Source organism: Filobasidium floriforme, assembly GCF_021052385.1.
Source record: "Filobasidium floriforme strain CBS 6241 chromosome Unknown HD553scaffold_4, whole genome shotgun sequence".
NCBI classification, from domain to species: Eukaryota; Fungi; Basidiomycota; class Tremellomycetes; order Filobasidiales; family Filobasidiaceae; genus Filobasidium; species Filobasidium floriforme.
In genome coordinates, this window is record NW_025763625.1 from 576,420 (window position 1) to 592,947 (window position 16,528).

A 16,528-nucleotide genomic window follows, 5' to 3' on the forward strand; every position below is an offset into this window, starting at 1 on the left:
CTGCCTGAGCCCGAGCAGCGCACGCGACGAGCGCGACCGACCCCCTCCCTCGGCCAAGAAAGAACGAGGAGAGTTGCGATCCAACTCACACCTCACATCACACTGGCAACAACACCTTTGGTCACCTCAGCAAAAGATCAGGAGAACCAACCAGAAGCTAGAGACGGTACCTGCTTGGCCAACGATCCCCCGTTCCCGTCTACTCCCCCCACCCTTTGTCCTCCCTTTGGACCGACCGGACTTGTCCGCGACCTACATCTTTCTGCTACTTTGAGCGAAAGTCGATAACGCACAAAGACCACGGGTGACCACCATCAATCAGAATCGCGACCATGCAATATCGGTCTGACAGATAGATCACCGAGAGGGAATTGGAATTGCATCACTATTTGCGCAGTGCTTCTTCGACTGCAGTCAAGTAGATAAGCAGATAGATCCGATCATGGCTCGACCCAGTTTTCGCCCATCACCAACATCAACTTTGCCAACCGCAACAAGCAGTTCGAGCTCAGGACCTGATCGTGGAGTATCGTCAACGTGGCTACTCACCTCGTCGCCTCCAGCACCACCACTACCATCTTTGAAATCGAAAAGGACCCCGACAGCGGGCCCAAGCCGAGCGAGACGGGCTTCAGAAACGACTGATCACTCGCTTGTCGCTCGACAAGGAGCATCATCAGGGCCCGTCTTTGAAGGCTACCCTTCATGTGACAATGTCGGCAACACTCTCCTCTCCTGTTTCCCTCTCTCGAATACCACTATCACGCAATCCACCTGGTCAAAGTTCATCTACAACTCGAATTATCCATCGTTTGTCGAGAACGGCGAGGTGGACGTCTGGCTGTATCAAGCCGATTCGGGGGAAGAGGTCAGGAACTGGAAAGGGATTCCTACAAGGCAAGGGAGCGTTGAGATCAGGCCGGACGAGGACTGGTGGAAGGACCAAGATCGAGCGACCGAGTTGACCCAGGGAGGCAGGGAGACGTACAGTTTCTACTTTGTCGTCGTTCCTGGGGGCGAGACGCTGAACGGTGGAGAACCCCATCAAAATACCTTTCGAGCGGTACAGACCGCCTTACCGTCGGCGGTACTGGCTTCGATCTCCATGTCGTCCGCTTCTGCGTCGATGGCATCCGTCTCCTCGGCTTCGCTCGCTGCGGCAAGCAGCAGTTCAAGTGCGGGTACGACGAGTACTGAAGGAGGAAATAGAAGTGGCCGGGGTGCAGATGGCACTCTACAGAACGCGCAATCGGGAGGATCTGGATTTCCGAAATGGGTTAGTCATATCGGAGAAAGTCCCGGGCTTCGAAACAACTTCCAGACTAATGTCCACGTTTAATTTGCGCTCGAAAACAGGCCATCGCCGTGATTGTCATCCTAGGCGTATTTCTCATCATCTCCCTACTCGCACTCTGGTGGTTCCTTCTTGCCGCTTCCCGTCGAAACAGGCGGAGAGATAGCCGTATACAAGAAAACAAAGCTTGGAAGGGGGAAGAAGGGGGTCATGCGCCTGACGCTTCGATATCGACAGCCGGTGGCGCACGAAGCGATCAAAAGCATGCAGACATTGCCGAAAGTCAAATCATGGACGAAAAGGCGCCGATCTCTCCGCACGATGAGCCAGAATCGAGTGCAATCCCAGTAGCAGCTTTCGCTGCGAGACGCGACCAGCATCAGGACTCGTCGAGCATCGCTACTGCCCGGCCAGTATCCCAAAACTCGCGCGCCTCGCCGATTCCGACTCTGAAACCGTCGACCTTGGCTCTGAATCGTCAAAGGTCAGGCACATCGGGTATCGGATCGCACGTCTCGGTACCGGGACCCGCAGGCTCCCTTGCGATGGGAGCGGATAACAGCAGTATCGCTTCGTCTGGACCGATCAGTCCAGGCGAAGCCGAGGATCTAGCTGTAGCTTTCAGGCAAGCGATGCGGAAGGCGGGTGACCAGTGAGTTTCGCATAAAGCAGAATTGGACCGTCACTCTTGGCTGAAACCTATTCTTGCCACAACAGACCGCTGACTGAGGACAGCTCGCCCGAAACCGAAAGTCCGCCTGCAAGGACGACCGCGAGCACGCTGATGAGGCAAGAGCTCCAGGGCGAGGGAGTTGGCATCAAACCCGTTGGGGACCGCAGGAGTTACCATCTACAAGGACTCGATGATGACAGTGACTAGAACTGGACGTCGACCGTCTCATCATCTTACTCTCCCCTATTACGACATTGGGATCCTGGACTTCTCTCTTTCTTTAGGACACGACACGAGGCTTATACCAGGAGAGAAACCTCCGCCAAGCATCCTACCTCTTCTCGACAATGGTCCACATGATTCAGGCTTCTTTTCCTCACGAACGGGTCCGATGGACTTTGATATAATGCAATGCAAATGTTTGGATGTAGGGTCTCGATCCGGTCGCTGTAGCGCGATTTCTACCTATAGTGTTTTACGAAGAAGGTGTTTGTCTGTGGTTGCGTCTAGCTAGTTTTATGAGTTTTCTTCACGATGACTGTGCGATCTCTATATGTTTCACTTCTTCGTCATGATAAGACTAGATGTTTATCTCGGCGCCTGGGCATCCTCTCCATTCGGGTGTCTTTCGCCGTCTAGGCGTTCCTGTTTCGCAACAAGCAGTACTCGCCCCATACCCTCGCGTCTTCTACCTTGCTCCCCGGCAAATAGAAGATCCTCGCCCACCAGGGTGTCGAGGCGGCGTCCAAGAAAGGCTCGCAGAACAGCTTGATCCAGTTTTCCGAATCCGCCGCATAGTCGGGCTGGAGCTTGGTCGGACGTTGCGAGGGTAGTGTCGAATCGATCAGATAAGTGCATTCCGATACATCGATCTGGAGTGCAAGCAGATAGGATCGTCAGCCGAGGCCACCGTGGTTGAAAGGTGTCAAGACCGCACTCACATATGCTTCAGTGTTCTCCTCGTTCCGATCGTTGAAGCGGCCTGGGTGTACGAGCCTCGTCTGTTCCCGCCTCCACAGTTCCTTGCTTGGGAAACTCTTGTCCCACTGGATCGGCATCATCCCATCAAACTCGCTCTTCACCCAACCGACCTCGATTCCCTCGGGGATCAGGTAGCTTCCTGGGAACCTGAACCATTCTTTCCCGTAACAGAGCTTGACCTTGGGATCGAAATCGTGCAGGACGGAGAAGTCCCATTCGTCACTGTACCCCAGTTCGGCGTGACGTTTCGCGTGCTTCTCGGGAGGAGGAATGGGCTTGTATCCAGATTCAACGAGGAGCTGGGGGATCTCAGTGTACTGGAAATGATAGGCCACATCAAATGGCGAGTGGTAGAAGTGTCCAAGAGCGTATATCCGGGAAGCGGAAAGCAAGAGGGAAGGCAGGAGAAGTCCGAGGGAGATGTTGCTGAAGATCCTCGATCGACCGGCCTGCACGAGCGATCATACCGTGTCAGACGTGTTTCTTCACAATTTCCCTCCAAGCACGACGGCAGCGACTCACATTGTAGGGCGAAGCAGTAACCTTGACGTAGATCGTCTCGGCCCAACCCTTGATCAAGAAGATACTGACAGCCGCGTTCATGCACAACAATGGGTAAAGGGGGTACATGAACCTCTCCTCCTTGTGCGCTTGCAAGCTCATGGTCGTCAACCAAAGGTAGAACGGAGCCAGACGCAATACGAGTAGCGTATACGGGCTAGATTCTCCCTCCTTGACCGCCTGCTGGGATGTACCCAAGCGACGGAAATCAAACTTGTAAGTCACGGCGAGGGCGGGTAGGGAGAGCAAGGCCAAGGGCAAGAGGTAGTTGAAGTTGAGGAACAGGTTGGCGAGGTAGAAGGTGGCGGGTTCGGTCCCGTAAATGTCGGGTCCGGTGGCTGATGAACGTGAAAAGACGTTGTAGAGCACGATATTGAGGTTGGGGAAGACGAGACGTCCGTAAGCCCACGAGTCGATGGCGACGATGGGGATCTGAGGCATGGTAATAGCTTCGATTCAGCTCAATCACTGCTTCGAGAGTTGAACGATCAATACTGACCGAGATCAGAACCACCGAAAGAATCCCCGCTCCGACCAATCTCCTAGTCCTGTCCGCCAGCAATCCCCCCATCTCTTCCTTCTTGGCCACATCCCCCGCTCTCAAAGCGCACTGTTCAAAGATGAACGGCAACGCCATCAGACCGACGAACGGCCACCCCAAGATAGGACCGAGGCAGAAGAAAAAGGTCGCCCTCCAAGATCGGGTGATTCCGAACGGATTGTTGGAAGCCAAGGGGAGGGCGAAGGTGAATGCCAACATGGTCGTGTACATGGTGAACGTCGATGGCAAGAAGGCTACAAATTCGCGCAAAGCAAGCGGATATTAGGGGTCGTTCGTGATCACATACACTGCCCCATGTCATCGCGATGACTCACATCCACCTGCATTCCACATCCCGCAGCTTCCGAGCAGCATCATCAGACAATACCTTCCCACCCGCTCGTTAATGTGATCCGCGACCGCCCGGTAGAAGCTAGCTTCACAGACCGAGCAGATAATCCCCAGCGAGATCCTCAGGACGAAGAATGCTGCTCGCTGTACGAGAAACACAAACGGCAGATCAAGGGTCGTTGCAATTTGTTAGCTGTCGGTTGTTTACAAGATAGGGGTAGTTCACTTAGAGAGGACGTACCTTTTGGATCTTTAGGGCAAAAGGAGCCAGATGGGCCAGGGGCCAGTGCAGTAGGATATAAGTCCACGAACGGATAGCGTGCTCCGGAGAGAGTTCCCATGTCTGGAATCCGTTGTTGAACGTGAAATAGTGAAGGGGTTCGAAAAAGTTGAATACTATCGATAGACGAAGTCGATCGGTGATTCAGCAAATGTGTGCCGCAAAAAAACGGTCGATGCGAGGGCATTGCGCTGACCTTCGTCACAATCCTGAATATTTGAATACATGGCTGCCGAGACTCGAACGAGCAACAAGAGCCGGACGGCCAAAGAGAACGAGGGGATGAACGGGCCGGAGTTCTGTCTGACCGATCCGATCCAGGCCGTTTTTCCAAGTAAGTCACCGATTCGTCTGGATCAAGTCAATCTGAACTTGTCGCTCACCTTCCGACCTGATCCTGCAGCAACCCCCGATGCCTTTTCTTCCAAGCTGGCAGGGGCGCATGTTTCCCCCCGAACCTGTCCACGTCCCGGACGTCGTCCTCTTGAACCTTTTTCTGCTTTTCGGCCACGGCGTTGGGCCCAGCGGTGGGACGACGAAACCGGATGGTCTCGGTACCTGGTCCGTAGGACATAATTAGAGAAGGGTTGATGTTATTGTTACGAGGATGTGACCCTGAGCGAGATACCGATGTGATAGGCTGGATGGACCAATTCAAGGGGTGATTTGTGATCTTGTGATTGAAGGTAAACCTGGGTGGTCCACCGGGAGTCTCAGCCCAGCCCCCAGCTCAGGCAAGGCGGGGCGCGGGTTTCGGCCCTGGGCTGGCCCACAACAAAGTAAACAAATCAAAATGTACAGAGAGAGCCAGGTCAGTAGCTCCAGTAGTAAGTGATCACAACACCCCGCTCACCTAGCCATCTAGCATGACGACCACACATCCGTTCATCGCTTGACCCGAATCGCACCATGACTCATCAGTCAGGGCTACAAAATCTCCGCAAACAATACCTCTCGCTCTACCCTCCCCACCTTATCCAGCTCGACCTCGAACCGAGGCTCACACTCGCGAGGAATCAGGGATGGATCTACGACCACTTATTGTCATCCGACTCGTTGGCTGCCCAGTACCCGCCAGCAAGTGACTATCAGAGAAAATTCTGGAAACTCCTTGTGGCTGCTCTGGATGTCGAGTTGCGGGACGACAGGGCTGTCGAGGAGGAACTGGCAAGTTCGGCCTGCTCGAGCTCGTTGTGCCAGAACTGTGGCTAATAACTCTTGTTCGCGATACAGTAGGAACTCGACGACCGGATAGCGGAGCACTATACGGAACTCATATTTCAGTCTACAAACCCGCTCGACGTGTGAGCCTCGCCATGCATCTCCTTGCGAACGTCAGGAAGCTCATTGTGATGGCGTTGACAGTCCCGGACCTTCCTACAAGACCTACATATACAACACATCGCCATATTCCGCGGGCTCAAACTTTGTACCGCCTTCGGAGGAGAAAGCGATCACCTTGCTGGAAGCGCAGACGACCATCGAGGCGGGTTCGACTGGTCTACGAACCTGGACAGCTAGGTGAGTGCTTGAAGTACTGCTGGTCTATTCACCACGAAAGAGGTGACTAACCAAAGTCTTGAAGACAGTCTTCATCTGGCTACTCTGCTCTCGCTAGACGATTCTTTGCTCGACCCTCCCTTCCCTCCCATCGGTGCTCCTTCAGGATCTTCCACGCCATCATCAAGACCAACTGGACGGACAAATCTCCTCGAACTGGGTGCAGGCACGGGATTCCTCTCGTGTTTCTTAGCGCAGACGGGAAGGCGAACAATTTGGGCGACTGATATCGGGGATGAAGATGGAGGGGATCTCAATAACGAAGAAGAATCTGAGGAACGTGGGCGTTTGGAAAAGGGCGGCGGTAGGATCCAGGAAGACAGAGTGGACGGATTGAGGCGGGGTCCGTTGAAGAGCCTGAAGAGCAACCTCAGGATCAGTAAGAGCATTGTTACCTTTTCCAACCGGGTCCGACGATAAAGCAGCTAAAAGTCGTGAACGAATGATCACAGATCGACAACGGTTTCATTCCGAATCCAGAGTCATCCCTAGATCATTGGACTGGTTCGACTCTGTCCCGCCCAATGACGATTCGGCTCAAAGCGCCGCCGAGCCGTACGAGGCGGCATGCGCGTTCTCGAAGAGCTTGCCCACAGACCTGGTCTTGCTCGCGGCGGATGTGGTCAGTCCCTTCTTCTTGTCCGAGGAGGAGGAATCCGTCAGCGCAGGACTGATCCAAACGTTGTCTACTAGATCTACGATCCCGATCTCGTCGCCCCGCTTGTAGCTACTCTGAAGATGTTCCTATCACAGACCGATGACGAGGTCGGTCTCACTAAGAAGAGGTTTGGGCTTTTAGCCGCAACTGTGAGGAATCAGGAGACGACCGACTTGTTTGAGCGAGAATGCGGTAAGCTCCTGTTGTCCTGACGACCCTGCCCGTCGCCCTGCTGAAAGGCTCGACTGTCGATCGTTGATAGAGAGGACCGGTCTGAAAGTACATGTCGTACGCTCGCCCATCCTTCCGGATTCTGCAGCTACGCCAATGTTCTGGAATGCAAGCACTTGGGAGGGGCAGGACGTCAAGGTGGTCAAGATCTATGTGTGAGACTGGCAGCCGGTTCAATCTTCCGAACAGAAGGTGTCTTGCTATGTCGTATGAGCTATTATACATTTGCTCGTTTCACGAGCGTTCTAGATACAACGTCTATGCGGTCCGCTAGCGATGCAAAAGGTGTAAGGGAGAATGGTGATTGGTCGTTTCGAAAACATGTGGATCCGGTCGTTATTGTGAATGCGAAATCAAGCCTTGTAAAGAGCCTGTACGAGTTGTACTTTTTGACGGACCTGAAAGTGCGTATTGCAAGCGCATGAGTTGTCTGCGACGATCAGATACAGAAGACGGCTCAAAACTCACGAGCTCTGCAAACCTCCTCCTGTGCCTCTCCGACTTGAGACGCCTCCTCCTCTCGCTTCCTTTCTCGTGGTGTTCTCCCAGACGCAACTCCTTCCTGATCTTGTTCCTGTTCATGATTCCGGACAATCTTCGGTAGGCCGCGGTAAAGTTACCATCGCGAGCGACAATGCTCCTCCCACTGTACTGGTTACCAGGAGCCCCAAAGGTAAGGACAACCTTCTTAGCTGGAGAAGGGCCTTCGTGGGTGTAGCTACCACGTGACTGCATGCCCATCAAGGTGCTAAAGAAATCACCCGAATTGCCGTCCGGGGACCCGGTGGCGTTTCCAGATGATGTCTTGAATGCCTCGACCTCACGTCGGATGGCCGAAATCGAGAGGTATCGCTTCGCCATACCGGGTCGAGTTACGGTGTGCACACGTCGGACACCGAAGCTGCCGCCTCCACCACTCCCTCCTTCACGTCCACCTCGACCTCCGAAAGATCCACCTCCCTCTCGTCCACCTCGACCTCCGAATGATCCTCCTCGACCACCTCCCCCGCCGAATTTACCTCCTCTGCCTCCACTGCTACCGCCAAACCTCGGTCGGTCTGCCTTGAATCCCAGCTTGGCCAGCATCATAGGGCTGACGGAAGGAGGCTGTTCCAACCCCCCAGCTTGGACAGCCCAATTCGTCAGACCGCTCAAGATCGACTGATGGCTGGCCTTGATAACGTCCTGTTTCCCGATGTAGTAGCCGAGCATCGAGCTGAAGGTCGAGTAGATGGCCTCGCTGTCAACACCAGCCAATAGCTCGGAGATGTACTCAGGAATCCTCTCCATGCGCTCGGCGTACGGCTGAGCACGGGTGGGTGTGGCGATTCGACTCCGGTTGCCAAAGTTCGATGCAGCGGGGAGCTGAGGCAAGTCGGCATCCCATGCTTCGGTCAATGCGGCCATCTCCTGTTGCAGGTCGTGCGGCTTCTGCGCCTGAATGGGAACCTCCGACAACTCTTCCAAGAACCTCGACTCCCAAGGCAAAAGTACCAGGTCACCTCGACCTCCCTCTTTACCGCCTCGACCGGTCCTTCCGACACGATGCACGTACTGCTCGCCAGTTCCGGGGATACCGACCTGAATGACGCGTGTCACTCCAGGGTAGTCGACACCTCGGGCAGAGACGTCCGAGGTGACTAGAACGGATGCAGGGCTAGAGTCGTTCCTGAATCTGTCCGAAGCCCTCGATCGCCTGTCTTGGTCGAGCTTGGAGTGAATCTCGTAGACGCTTGTTTTCCTTCCGTAAGGCAGAGCTTCTGACAGTTCTCGAACAAAGGTCGCGAACAACTGCGTGAGCTTGAGGGTAGGCAAGAACACGATGGCCTTTGACCCCTTGGGGTTCTTGAGCTGGTCGTGAGCGAGAAGCCTGAGCACGTGAGGGATCTGATCCGCAGCGGAGGGCAGAACAGTGTGATATTGAGGGATGTGTTCGTGCACGTTGGATTCATTCTCGGGCACACAGTCCATGAAGAGGTGGTCCTTGTCCAGCGAGCTTCGAGCGATCTTCTTGATAGCGGGTGAAACGGTAGCAGAGAACAAGAGCGTTTGACGGTCCTTGGGTAGGTGGCTCAGGATGAAGTTCAGGTCGTTGGTGAAACCCATGTCCAACAAAGTGTCGGCTTCATCCAAGACGAGCTAGAAAAGCAATATACAGGATATGAGTGAGGATCAGGTCATTACGGGCCACAAATAGAAGCTCACCGTTCCGGTCTTGCTCAGAGCCTCGGCAAAACTCTCTCCTACCTCGGGGTCCTGAAGCAGATCCTTCAAACGACCAGGCGTAGCGACTACCACGTCCTTTCTGTCCCGCCTCCACAGCCTGATCTGAGTTCTTCGGCTAGCACCTCCAACCAGTAGCTGGGTCTGGTAAAGCTTGTGCCAGGTGAGACACTTGATAGATTCGTTGGCAATCTGGGTGGCGAGCTCTCGGGTCGGGGAGATCACCAGAGTTCCGACGGTGCTTCGGGACAGTTCACCTGCACAACGAGGACGATACAAAATGTCAATCAAGATTTGAGGCGACCGTAAGCCTTGCAACAACTCACGAAGGATGAGTCCTTTCTCGCTGGAATCAGCTTTCTCGCCAGGATTTTTCCTGCTCTTGTCGCTCTCCTGATCGAGATTGTGAAGCCTCCTCTCGATAGCCGGTACCAAAAAAGCCTATGGATAGCAGTCGACATACGGATAAGCGATAGGTTGAAGGGTACGGAATTGGGATTTGGCCGGCTCACAATGGTCTTTCCAGTACCAGTCTTGGCCTTGACCAACATATCCTTCTTCCTCACTCCGTTCTCGATTTTATCCTGCAGAACCCTCCGCTCCTCGCTGCCCTCCGGCATGCTTTCCATCCAAGCCTTTGGGGTCATCCCATGGGGAGGCCGAGGCATGATCCCAGCTACCTCGGGCATCTGCGACAATACCCTGTATTGCACCTCGGACATGTTCGTGAACCTGAACGGCCGCTGAGTCAAAGCTTTGATAGTATCGTGATCTACCCGACGCCTCAGAGAATCGAAAGTGTAGTTGGGACCGTCATTCGACATCTCCTTGGCCTCCTTGACCTCGGGTTCGATTAGGCTGGCCGCACGAGGCTGTTCCGGAACGGCCCAGGGTAGGGGTTTGAGATCATCTTCAATCTCCTGAGCCAAAGCGGCATTGGCCAGCGATCTTGAGCGGCTGATCGTCTGAGCCATAACAGCTGATGATACCGAATGAACAAATGGAAAAAATCAACATCATGCTGAAAACTTCGCCTCGTGCAGAATCCTTAGTCTACTAACCGGTCCGAATGGGTGCTGCTGCCGGACCTCTCGAGGTGGCCGCGAGGGCGAGCCTGCGAGTCTGTTGCGTGATATGTCTAGAAAGCATGCTGTAGACTACGAGAAGCTATGCTTTTACTAGATATCCGTCACAGGGCGAAGCGATCAATTGATAGATCGACGAATTTGACCTTTCTCTCGAAATTACGACAAGTTCCTGCTTTCCCTCGCGCTCAAGTCGATCGAAAAGCGATTGCGCTTAGACGCGCGCTTCTGTGATAACAGGTGAAATTCACATTGTCATCGACAACTCTCGACGGTATAAATATCGCCTGGAATTGCTCGGTGCACATAAGATTGGTATAGTGTCGTCTCACAGTCCAAGGCAGTCAACTCTAGCATATATTCTTCCGCGAGCTACATCGAGATCGGGATGCGCCCGCCTATCGTCGAGCTGGAGCACCGCCGAACAGAGATCCCATCAAATTCATCAGATCGGGTCCGCCTCCAGCTTGCCTAGGAGGCGGGATCTTGAATGTATTGGTAGAGATGTGAAGTAGAGCCTGAAACGAAGACGGAAGGAGATGAGCGATCTTAATCGAGAAGTGTCCACCTCAACGAATTGTTGTATTGACAACCTCACCTCTTGTACGGCCTGGCTCCCGACGACCTTGTCCTGACCCTTGTACTTTCGTACCAGGCTTTCCCATTCTCTGGAGATACCTCCTGTAGTCCCCCTAGCTTGTACACCCGAGACGCCCTCTGCCGGTGCGCGCTGCACGGTGAGGACGGCCATCTGCAGCCAATTGAGCGTGGACGAGGTGGTCAACGGCAACTCGCCTGAGCCGTATGTCAGAGTAGTAGCGATGAAAGACGAATCCGAACTGGACAACAGGGTAATGAATTTGGAGAGGAAGGTTCGAGCGGGTAGAATGGCAGGTGGCGTGATTGAGATGAAGCTGTCGTAATAGACCCGGAAGCGACTATGAGCTTGGTATAAGCAGCATGTCTGCCAGACGAGAATAACGTACGGTATCACTACTCGACAAGCATAAGGCGCCGGATCTTCCGCTCCCTTCCCACACCTAGATACGTAAAGGTATGCACGATCGACATTAGCTCTTCGTGATTCGTCATCTCTTCTATGCCTTTCGGGAGACTTGCCATTCATAAGCCATCTCTGCCAAGGTCACAGCAGCGTCCCTCTTGCAAGACGCAACCAAATGCTGTTCAGCCTGGACGAATTTGCGATCTAGGATCATGGCATAAGGGTGGATGTCAGACAGACCCGCACTTAGCAAAAGGCTTGTAAACTTACCTTTGTAGTAGAGCTCTCCGATATACTTGTGTAGATCAGGGTCACCAGTCTGACAATCACCAAATTCCAAAGACCATCTGTGATGATAATAGGAAGCGAGACATTCGTGAGCGTCGAACGATATACTCCATAGCACAAAGGATGGGAAGACCCACTTGATAGTTAAGTCTGCCAACTTTTTTCGCCATGTACCCTCGGATGTCATCAGCGCCAACAGCTGAGTCACACGCGCTGGCAGGGAACAAGGATATCATATTAGTCAAGGCCATACTAAAGATACAGATATTTTCAGCTCACCTTTACTCTCCGAATCGACTTGGACCTCGGCGCTCCTGTACGTTTCGACCATATAACACCCCAGATCCGTCCCGCTACCCCATTCTTGCACCTTTAACAGCTCTTTTGCCGAGATGAACAGCACCTGAATGGCTTCCTGCTTGTGCCCCGAGTGAACGAGACGGGCAGCAGTGGTACGGGCCTTTTGATGAGCCGAGTAGCCGTCGGGAGGGGAAGATTCCAGGTATCGAAGGATGGATGGGGTCAGCTTGGCCGGATCCGTGGGGAGGTTGCGAGGAGGCATGATGGTAGATCCACTCGATTCAACTAGGATATTAGCGTCTAGATGGAGATGAAGGGATGAATTGGAGGTAGACAAGAATGAAATGGGTTGACGAGGTTGATGATCGTTAGCTAGTTATAGTTGTGGATTGTGCGTCTTACTCACCAGCACCCGGCTCAGTTCCCCTCGCGCTTCGTCGCGCTGGAACCGAGCGGACCTCGATGGAGAGAGAAGGGACGTCCAACTGCTGCCTTTGACCATACCCTGAGGCTGAGGTTTAGAGACTGGATACCTCGACACTACACTCTCAGAGAGCTTCTATGCTCCGAGATGTAGATCGTGTATCCGCCCTGCACAATTGATGCTCCCCTTGTACGCGGTACGTGCGGACTTCGCACTACTTGACCATCTCGAACCCTACTACAAGAGGCGACACTCGTGGACAACAAGCTGTCCAGTGATGCAATCAGGGCAAGAGTAAAGGGGCAAGTGGCTTGCTAATTCATGACTCGTACAAGAGAGTTACATGAAGGCGACTACCTTTGTACCCGTAAAATTGCATCATAAGGCCTTGCCCGGCTTAAGATTCACGCCGGGACAGAGGAGTATAAGATCGCGAACATGTGACAACGTATCGACCATTTCCGATGTATATCGCTCTCCCTTGATCTCTCACAGTGATATAAGCAAGTCGTGCGAGATCCATTACATCGGCCACCGTACTGGGACCTAGATCGGAGACGAGCAATACGTAGCCAAGAAAGATGTTGGTAATACGACTTGAACCGGGCTTGACTCTCCGGTTCATCCGGACGGTGCATCATGCAGCTTCGAAGAAGCCCTCGAACAAACCACCTTCGACAAAAGTGAGCCTATGTAGTCGCCCAACGTTGGTCTAGTCCAACTCAACATATTCATCCCATATAGGATGAAAGCACACGTCGGCAAGCAAAACCACCCCGCTTGACAGGCTCCATCCTCCGGCCCTCCCTTTTCAACGTCCCCCAACCCCGTCTCAGCCCTCAGCCGGTCAAGACGAGCATGATGATCCGCAATCGGACGAGAGCGAGAGAGAATCGGAGGGAGAAGCAGCTCTTGCATATGCAGTATATCAGGGATATGAGGGAAGAGTTCAAGTTCTGGGAGAGGCTGGGGGTGAATGAGCGGCCGTCTCGCAAGAACGAAGCTGGAAAAGGAAAAGGAGTGGAGGAGACTGGTTACAGTGAGTCTGTCTACCGAGTCTGTCACCTCTGCAGTAGCCGCATCGTTTCGAATGGCTGACCGTTTCATCGCAATTTGCAGTTGAAATACACAACGAGCAGCTGGCACGATATAACGCCAGCTATGAGCTTGACAAACTCCGATCCGCCATGGTTGTCCCGCCCGAGATGATCAAGCGAGTCGAGTTAGCCAAAAAGAATAAAGCCAGAGCCATACAGAAGAAAGCCGAGGGACGGAAGACCGCCAAAGGTATCCCTCCTGCGATAGAGAGTGCAACGACTGAAAGAGTCGGGCCATGATTAAAGTCTAAAGGATATCTAAATACAACGTTTTCCTTCCCCGTACAAACATCGCATACCCTGGTCCTTATCCAGCGATTTTTATCTCTCATGCCGTTAGACTACCTTGCAGCATGTCGACCATATCCCTCACACCATGTTTGGAAGAAATGACCTCGTCCAGGTGTTGTAATGCCTCGCGAGCTAGATACAGTAGACTTTAAGCTTGATCCACTCACTTGGACGGCTATCGCGCTATCAACTCACCTCCTTCCTCGTTACCGATCTGTAACAGCTTGATCTTCAACTGGCTGAGTGGATACCCGCCTTGATCGAGCTGAGAGTAGGAATTAATCAGCCGGGAAACAGCTATAGCCTGGGTTGCGACGAGCTACTCACCCGACGTGCTATTCGGACAAGGACTGATTCCGGATCGTCAGTGGGTGCTCCATCGGTGATGACAATCTAGGCGGCATAACGTCCAATACATCAGATTGTATCCTGGTATCGTCCGAACCATGATGTTGGCTTACCAGATTCATCGGTTTGACGCCCTCGCCAGGAGGCAACTCGCCTCGTCGCTCAAGATCGGTACACGTCTCCAGCGTGTCCATGTATTTGGTCAAAATCCGGTCCAATGCACGACCAGTACTGTGAGGCAGGGCGAATGATTGAGCGTTGCATTGTCGGTCATGTCTGGCGCTTGGATACTTACGGCGTTTGCCCTCCAGGTTTTACCTGCCCGAACAATGCGTCCACCTCGCGACCACTCTGGAGGACCGAGGAGCGATCAGAAGGTCGGTCGTTATTTCAAGAGATCGTCTTGCAATCACGACGACTCACCCTGATCCCCTCGCCCGCCGCCGGGTTGTTGATAAAGTAAACATCGATCCCGTCCGTGTCATGTCCAGCCGCTTGCTCAGCCACCTCCATCAGGGACATTCTTGTATCTCTCCACCGTCCCCCTGCCATGGAACCACTATCATCCACGAGGAGCACCATGTCATATCGCTTCAACTGTGCCGAAGGATCGTCCCCCTGCCTCGACTGCGTCAGACCGAGCTGATGCGTCAAGACACCTTGTCCGCGGGTCACACCTGAGCCCATCTCGACACTTTGCGGTCTCGCCGGTTTAGGAGCCACAGGAGGAGGTCGATCCGGATCTACAGCCCGTTGAGGTTGAAGGAACGGGTTAGACGGCGCCTGGTTCTGGTTCTGCCACCCTGGAGGTGGGTGAGAAGGTGGAGCATATGCTGTACGGGACGAACCCGCTGCATCGCCGTTTTCATAAGCGGGGTTCTCGAAAGGGTTATTGCTCGAAGCATGAGGGCCGGCCGAGAATGGTGAAGCTGGAGCATCGTTTGCCGAGGCAAAGGGGTTGTTGGTTCCTGTACGTATCGGCTCCAACGGTCGGTGCCCAGACTGTTGCCCAGACTCGTCGTCCATCAGGTCCATCGATTGCATACGGCCAGACAGCCCATCGAGCGAAGCACGTCCGGGGACCGGTAGCGTAGACCCGAGCGCGATCGGGTTCCCATTATCACCAACAGGGTAAGAACCCGGGATAGTCCCGCCCGTATTGGTCGTCACGGCCCCATTATCGGAATACGTTTGACTCTCCCTTCTTCGCCTCTCGTCCACCTCGACCTGCCTTCGACTCTCCGCTAGAGCCTGTTCGAGTTCCCTCTGCTCCTGGTCAGCAGTATTCCCAGCATTGTTACGAGGAGGAGAAGATGTGTCCATCGCTTGAGCATCTGCTTCCCGGCTCGCAGCCAGCGCTTGTTCCAACTCTCGTTGTTCGGCAGTTGGACGCTCGGGTATGGTAGGAGCCGGGTTAGGCGCCTCGGTATTACTAGCCTGAGGCCTGGGTACAGCCGAACCCTGCGCATTACTCATTTGACGCTCGAGTACAGCCGTCATCTCCGGCTCAGGGTCCATCCTCGAATAAGGTGGAGGGGGCAAGTCCTCTCCCTCTCCACCCGGCTGAGTGGGAGTGGCCGCTGCAGGTCGTACGGTCTGTACCGTAGTGTTACGGGCAGCGATAGCCTGGACATTGGCTCCCTGGATGTTGGGATGTCCTGTTGACGTACTTGTTCGTGCTAGTCGTGCGGAGGGACCGGTAGGAGTCGAGGTGACGGTGCGGCGCAAAGCAGGGAAGATCCGGGACGGTGGAAGACCGGTTCGTTCTCGGGCTTCGTGGAATGATCGGACGAATTGAGGTAACTAGCCAAAGTACCTCGATCAGCTGTCGAGGCGGTACTAAACACTGCTGTATCGACATACTCCTCTTTCAAGCTCTTCCACCTTGAGACTCGTCTCAAACTTTGTCTTTCCCTTGGCCAGCTTGCCCGAGATGTACTGAATGAACACGGCGGTCGCGAACCTGTCATCGAACACCCGTTCTTGTATCAGCGACACTATCAAACCTAGAGCGGTTTGACTTCAACTCACGCCGGATCGACCTGTCTGTTCCTGGACCGAAGCTGCTGAGTTGATAATGTGCTGAGCACGTCGAATTGCGTGAGGATATAACCGATATTGGCCGTCCCGCCGCCTGCGTAGCCATATCGATTGGGGTACATTTCGTGCCGTATCTTGGCGAGCGATGAGAGATTCAATCGGGTCTTCGTAGGGTCTCAAACCTGGTGTCGTCCACGGTGGATGTGCCTGTCCTGTGTGTGTGAAAAGGTGCTTGTGGGATATGAGATACGTCTGTGTGTCCATACATCATCGCCCATGCCCATCTCGTCGGTTCAACA

General features: G+C 53.8%; 7 protein-coding genes across 7 annotated transcripts; 3 read left to right on the forward strand and 4 right to left on the reverse strand.

Annotated features, from left to right (window-relative positions):
* The first annotated feature begins 81 nt into the window (after positions 1 to 81).
* On the forward strand, positions 82 to 2,365 carry HD553DRAFT_176476 (uncharacterized protein). The gene is made up of 3 exons (XM_046176927.1): positions 82 to 1,276; positions 1,357 to 1,946; positions 2,012 to 2,365. The coding sequence occupies exons 1-3, from the start codon at positions 443 to 445 to the stop codon at positions 2,172 to 2,174; spliced, it is 1,587 nt and encodes a 528-aa protein (XP_046038835.1). The 5' UTR covers positions 82 to 442; the 3' UTR covers positions 2,175 to 2,365.
* Positions 2,366 to 2,373: 8 nt separating this feature from the next.
* Positions 2,374 to 5,303, reverse strand: HD553DRAFT_176471 (mannosyltransferase). The gene is made up of 8 exons (XM_046176926.1): positions 5,065 to 5,303; positions 4,878 to 4,984; positions 4,643 to 4,797; positions 4,386 to 4,545; positions 4,009 to 4,304; positions 3,471 to 3,941; positions 2,909 to 3,397; positions 2,374 to 2,839 (listed from the first exon to the last, which is right to left on the reverse strand). The coding sequence occupies exons 1-8, from the start codon at positions 5,253 to 5,255 to the stop codon at positions 2,603 to 2,605; spliced, it is 2,106 nt and encodes a 701-aa protein (XP_046038836.1). The 5' UTR covers positions 5,256 to 5,303; the 3' UTR covers positions 2,374 to 2,602.
* Positions 5,304 to 5,533: 230 nt separating this feature from the next.
* On the forward strand, positions 5,534 to 7,318 carry HD553DRAFT_348287 (uncharacterized protein). Its single transcript, XM_046183366.1, has 7 exons — positions 5,534 to 5,848; positions 5,918 to 5,985; positions 6,047 to 6,202; positions 6,271 to 6,620; positions 6,694 to 6,863; positions 6,935 to 7,091; positions 7,162 to 7,318. Exons 1-7 carry the CDS (start codon positions 5,591 to 5,593, stop codon positions 7,287 to 7,289), a joined length of 1,287 nt encoding a protein of 428 aa, XP_046038837.1. The 5' UTR covers positions 5,534 to 5,590; the 3' UTR covers positions 7,290 to 7,318.
* Positions 7,319 to 10,570, reverse strand: HD553DRAFT_348288 (P-loop containing nucleoside triphosphate hydrolase protein). The gene is made up of 6 exons (XM_046183367.1): positions 10,415 to 10,570; positions 9,866 to 10,332; positions 9,680 to 9,794; positions 9,336 to 9,610; positions 7,599 to 9,269; positions 7,319 to 7,528 (listed from the first exon to the last, which is right to left on the reverse strand). The coding sequence occupies exons 1-6, from the start codon at positions 10,500 to 10,502 to the stop codon at positions 7,484 to 7,486; spliced, it is 2,661 nt and encodes an 886-aa protein (XP_046038838.1). The 5' UTR covers positions 10,503 to 10,570; the 3' UTR covers positions 7,319 to 7,483.
* On the reverse strand, positions 10,571 to 12,365 carry HD553DRAFT_306420 (uncharacterized protein). Its single transcript, XM_046179269.1, has 7 exons — positions 12,009 to 12,365; positions 11,867 to 11,942; positions 11,712 to 11,788; positions 11,558 to 11,645; positions 11,425 to 11,478; positions 11,037 to 11,352; positions 10,571 to 10,956 (listed from the first exon to the last, which is right to left on the reverse strand). Exons 1-7 carry the CDS (start codon positions 12,289 to 12,291, stop codon positions 10,837 to 10,839), a joined length of 1,014 nt encoding a protein of 337 aa, XP_046038839.1. The 5' UTR covers positions 12,292 to 12,365; the 3' UTR covers positions 10,571 to 10,836.
* A 455-nt stretch (positions 12,366 to 12,820) lies between these two features.
* On the forward strand, positions 12,821 to 14,136 carry HD553DRAFT_176593 (uncharacterized protein). Its single transcript, XM_046176929.1, has 3 exons — positions 12,821 to 13,136; positions 13,198 to 13,492; positions 13,573 to 14,136. The coding sequence occupies exons 1-3, from the start codon at positions 13,035 to 13,037 to the stop codon at positions 13,788 to 13,790; spliced, it is 615 nt and encodes a 204-aa protein (XP_046038840.1). The 5' UTR covers positions 12,821 to 13,034; the 3' UTR covers positions 13,791 to 14,136.
* HD553DRAFT_176497 (uncharacterized protein) lies at positions 13,573 to 16,458 on the reverse strand. Its single transcript, XM_046176928.1, has 8 exons — positions 16,221 to 16,458; positions 16,053 to 16,152; positions 14,613 to 15,992; positions 14,485 to 14,540; positions 14,303 to 14,420; positions 14,169 to 14,234; positions 14,037 to 14,106; positions 13,573 to 13,973 (listed from the first exon to the last, which is right to left on the reverse strand). The coding sequence occupies exons 1-8, from the start codon at positions 16,349 to 16,351 to the stop codon at positions 13,879 to 13,881; spliced, it is 2,016 nt and encodes a 671-aa protein (XP_046038841.1). The 5' UTR covers positions 16,352 to 16,458; the 3' UTR covers positions 13,573 to 13,878.
* Positions 16,459 to 16,528: the final 70 nt, after the last annotated feature.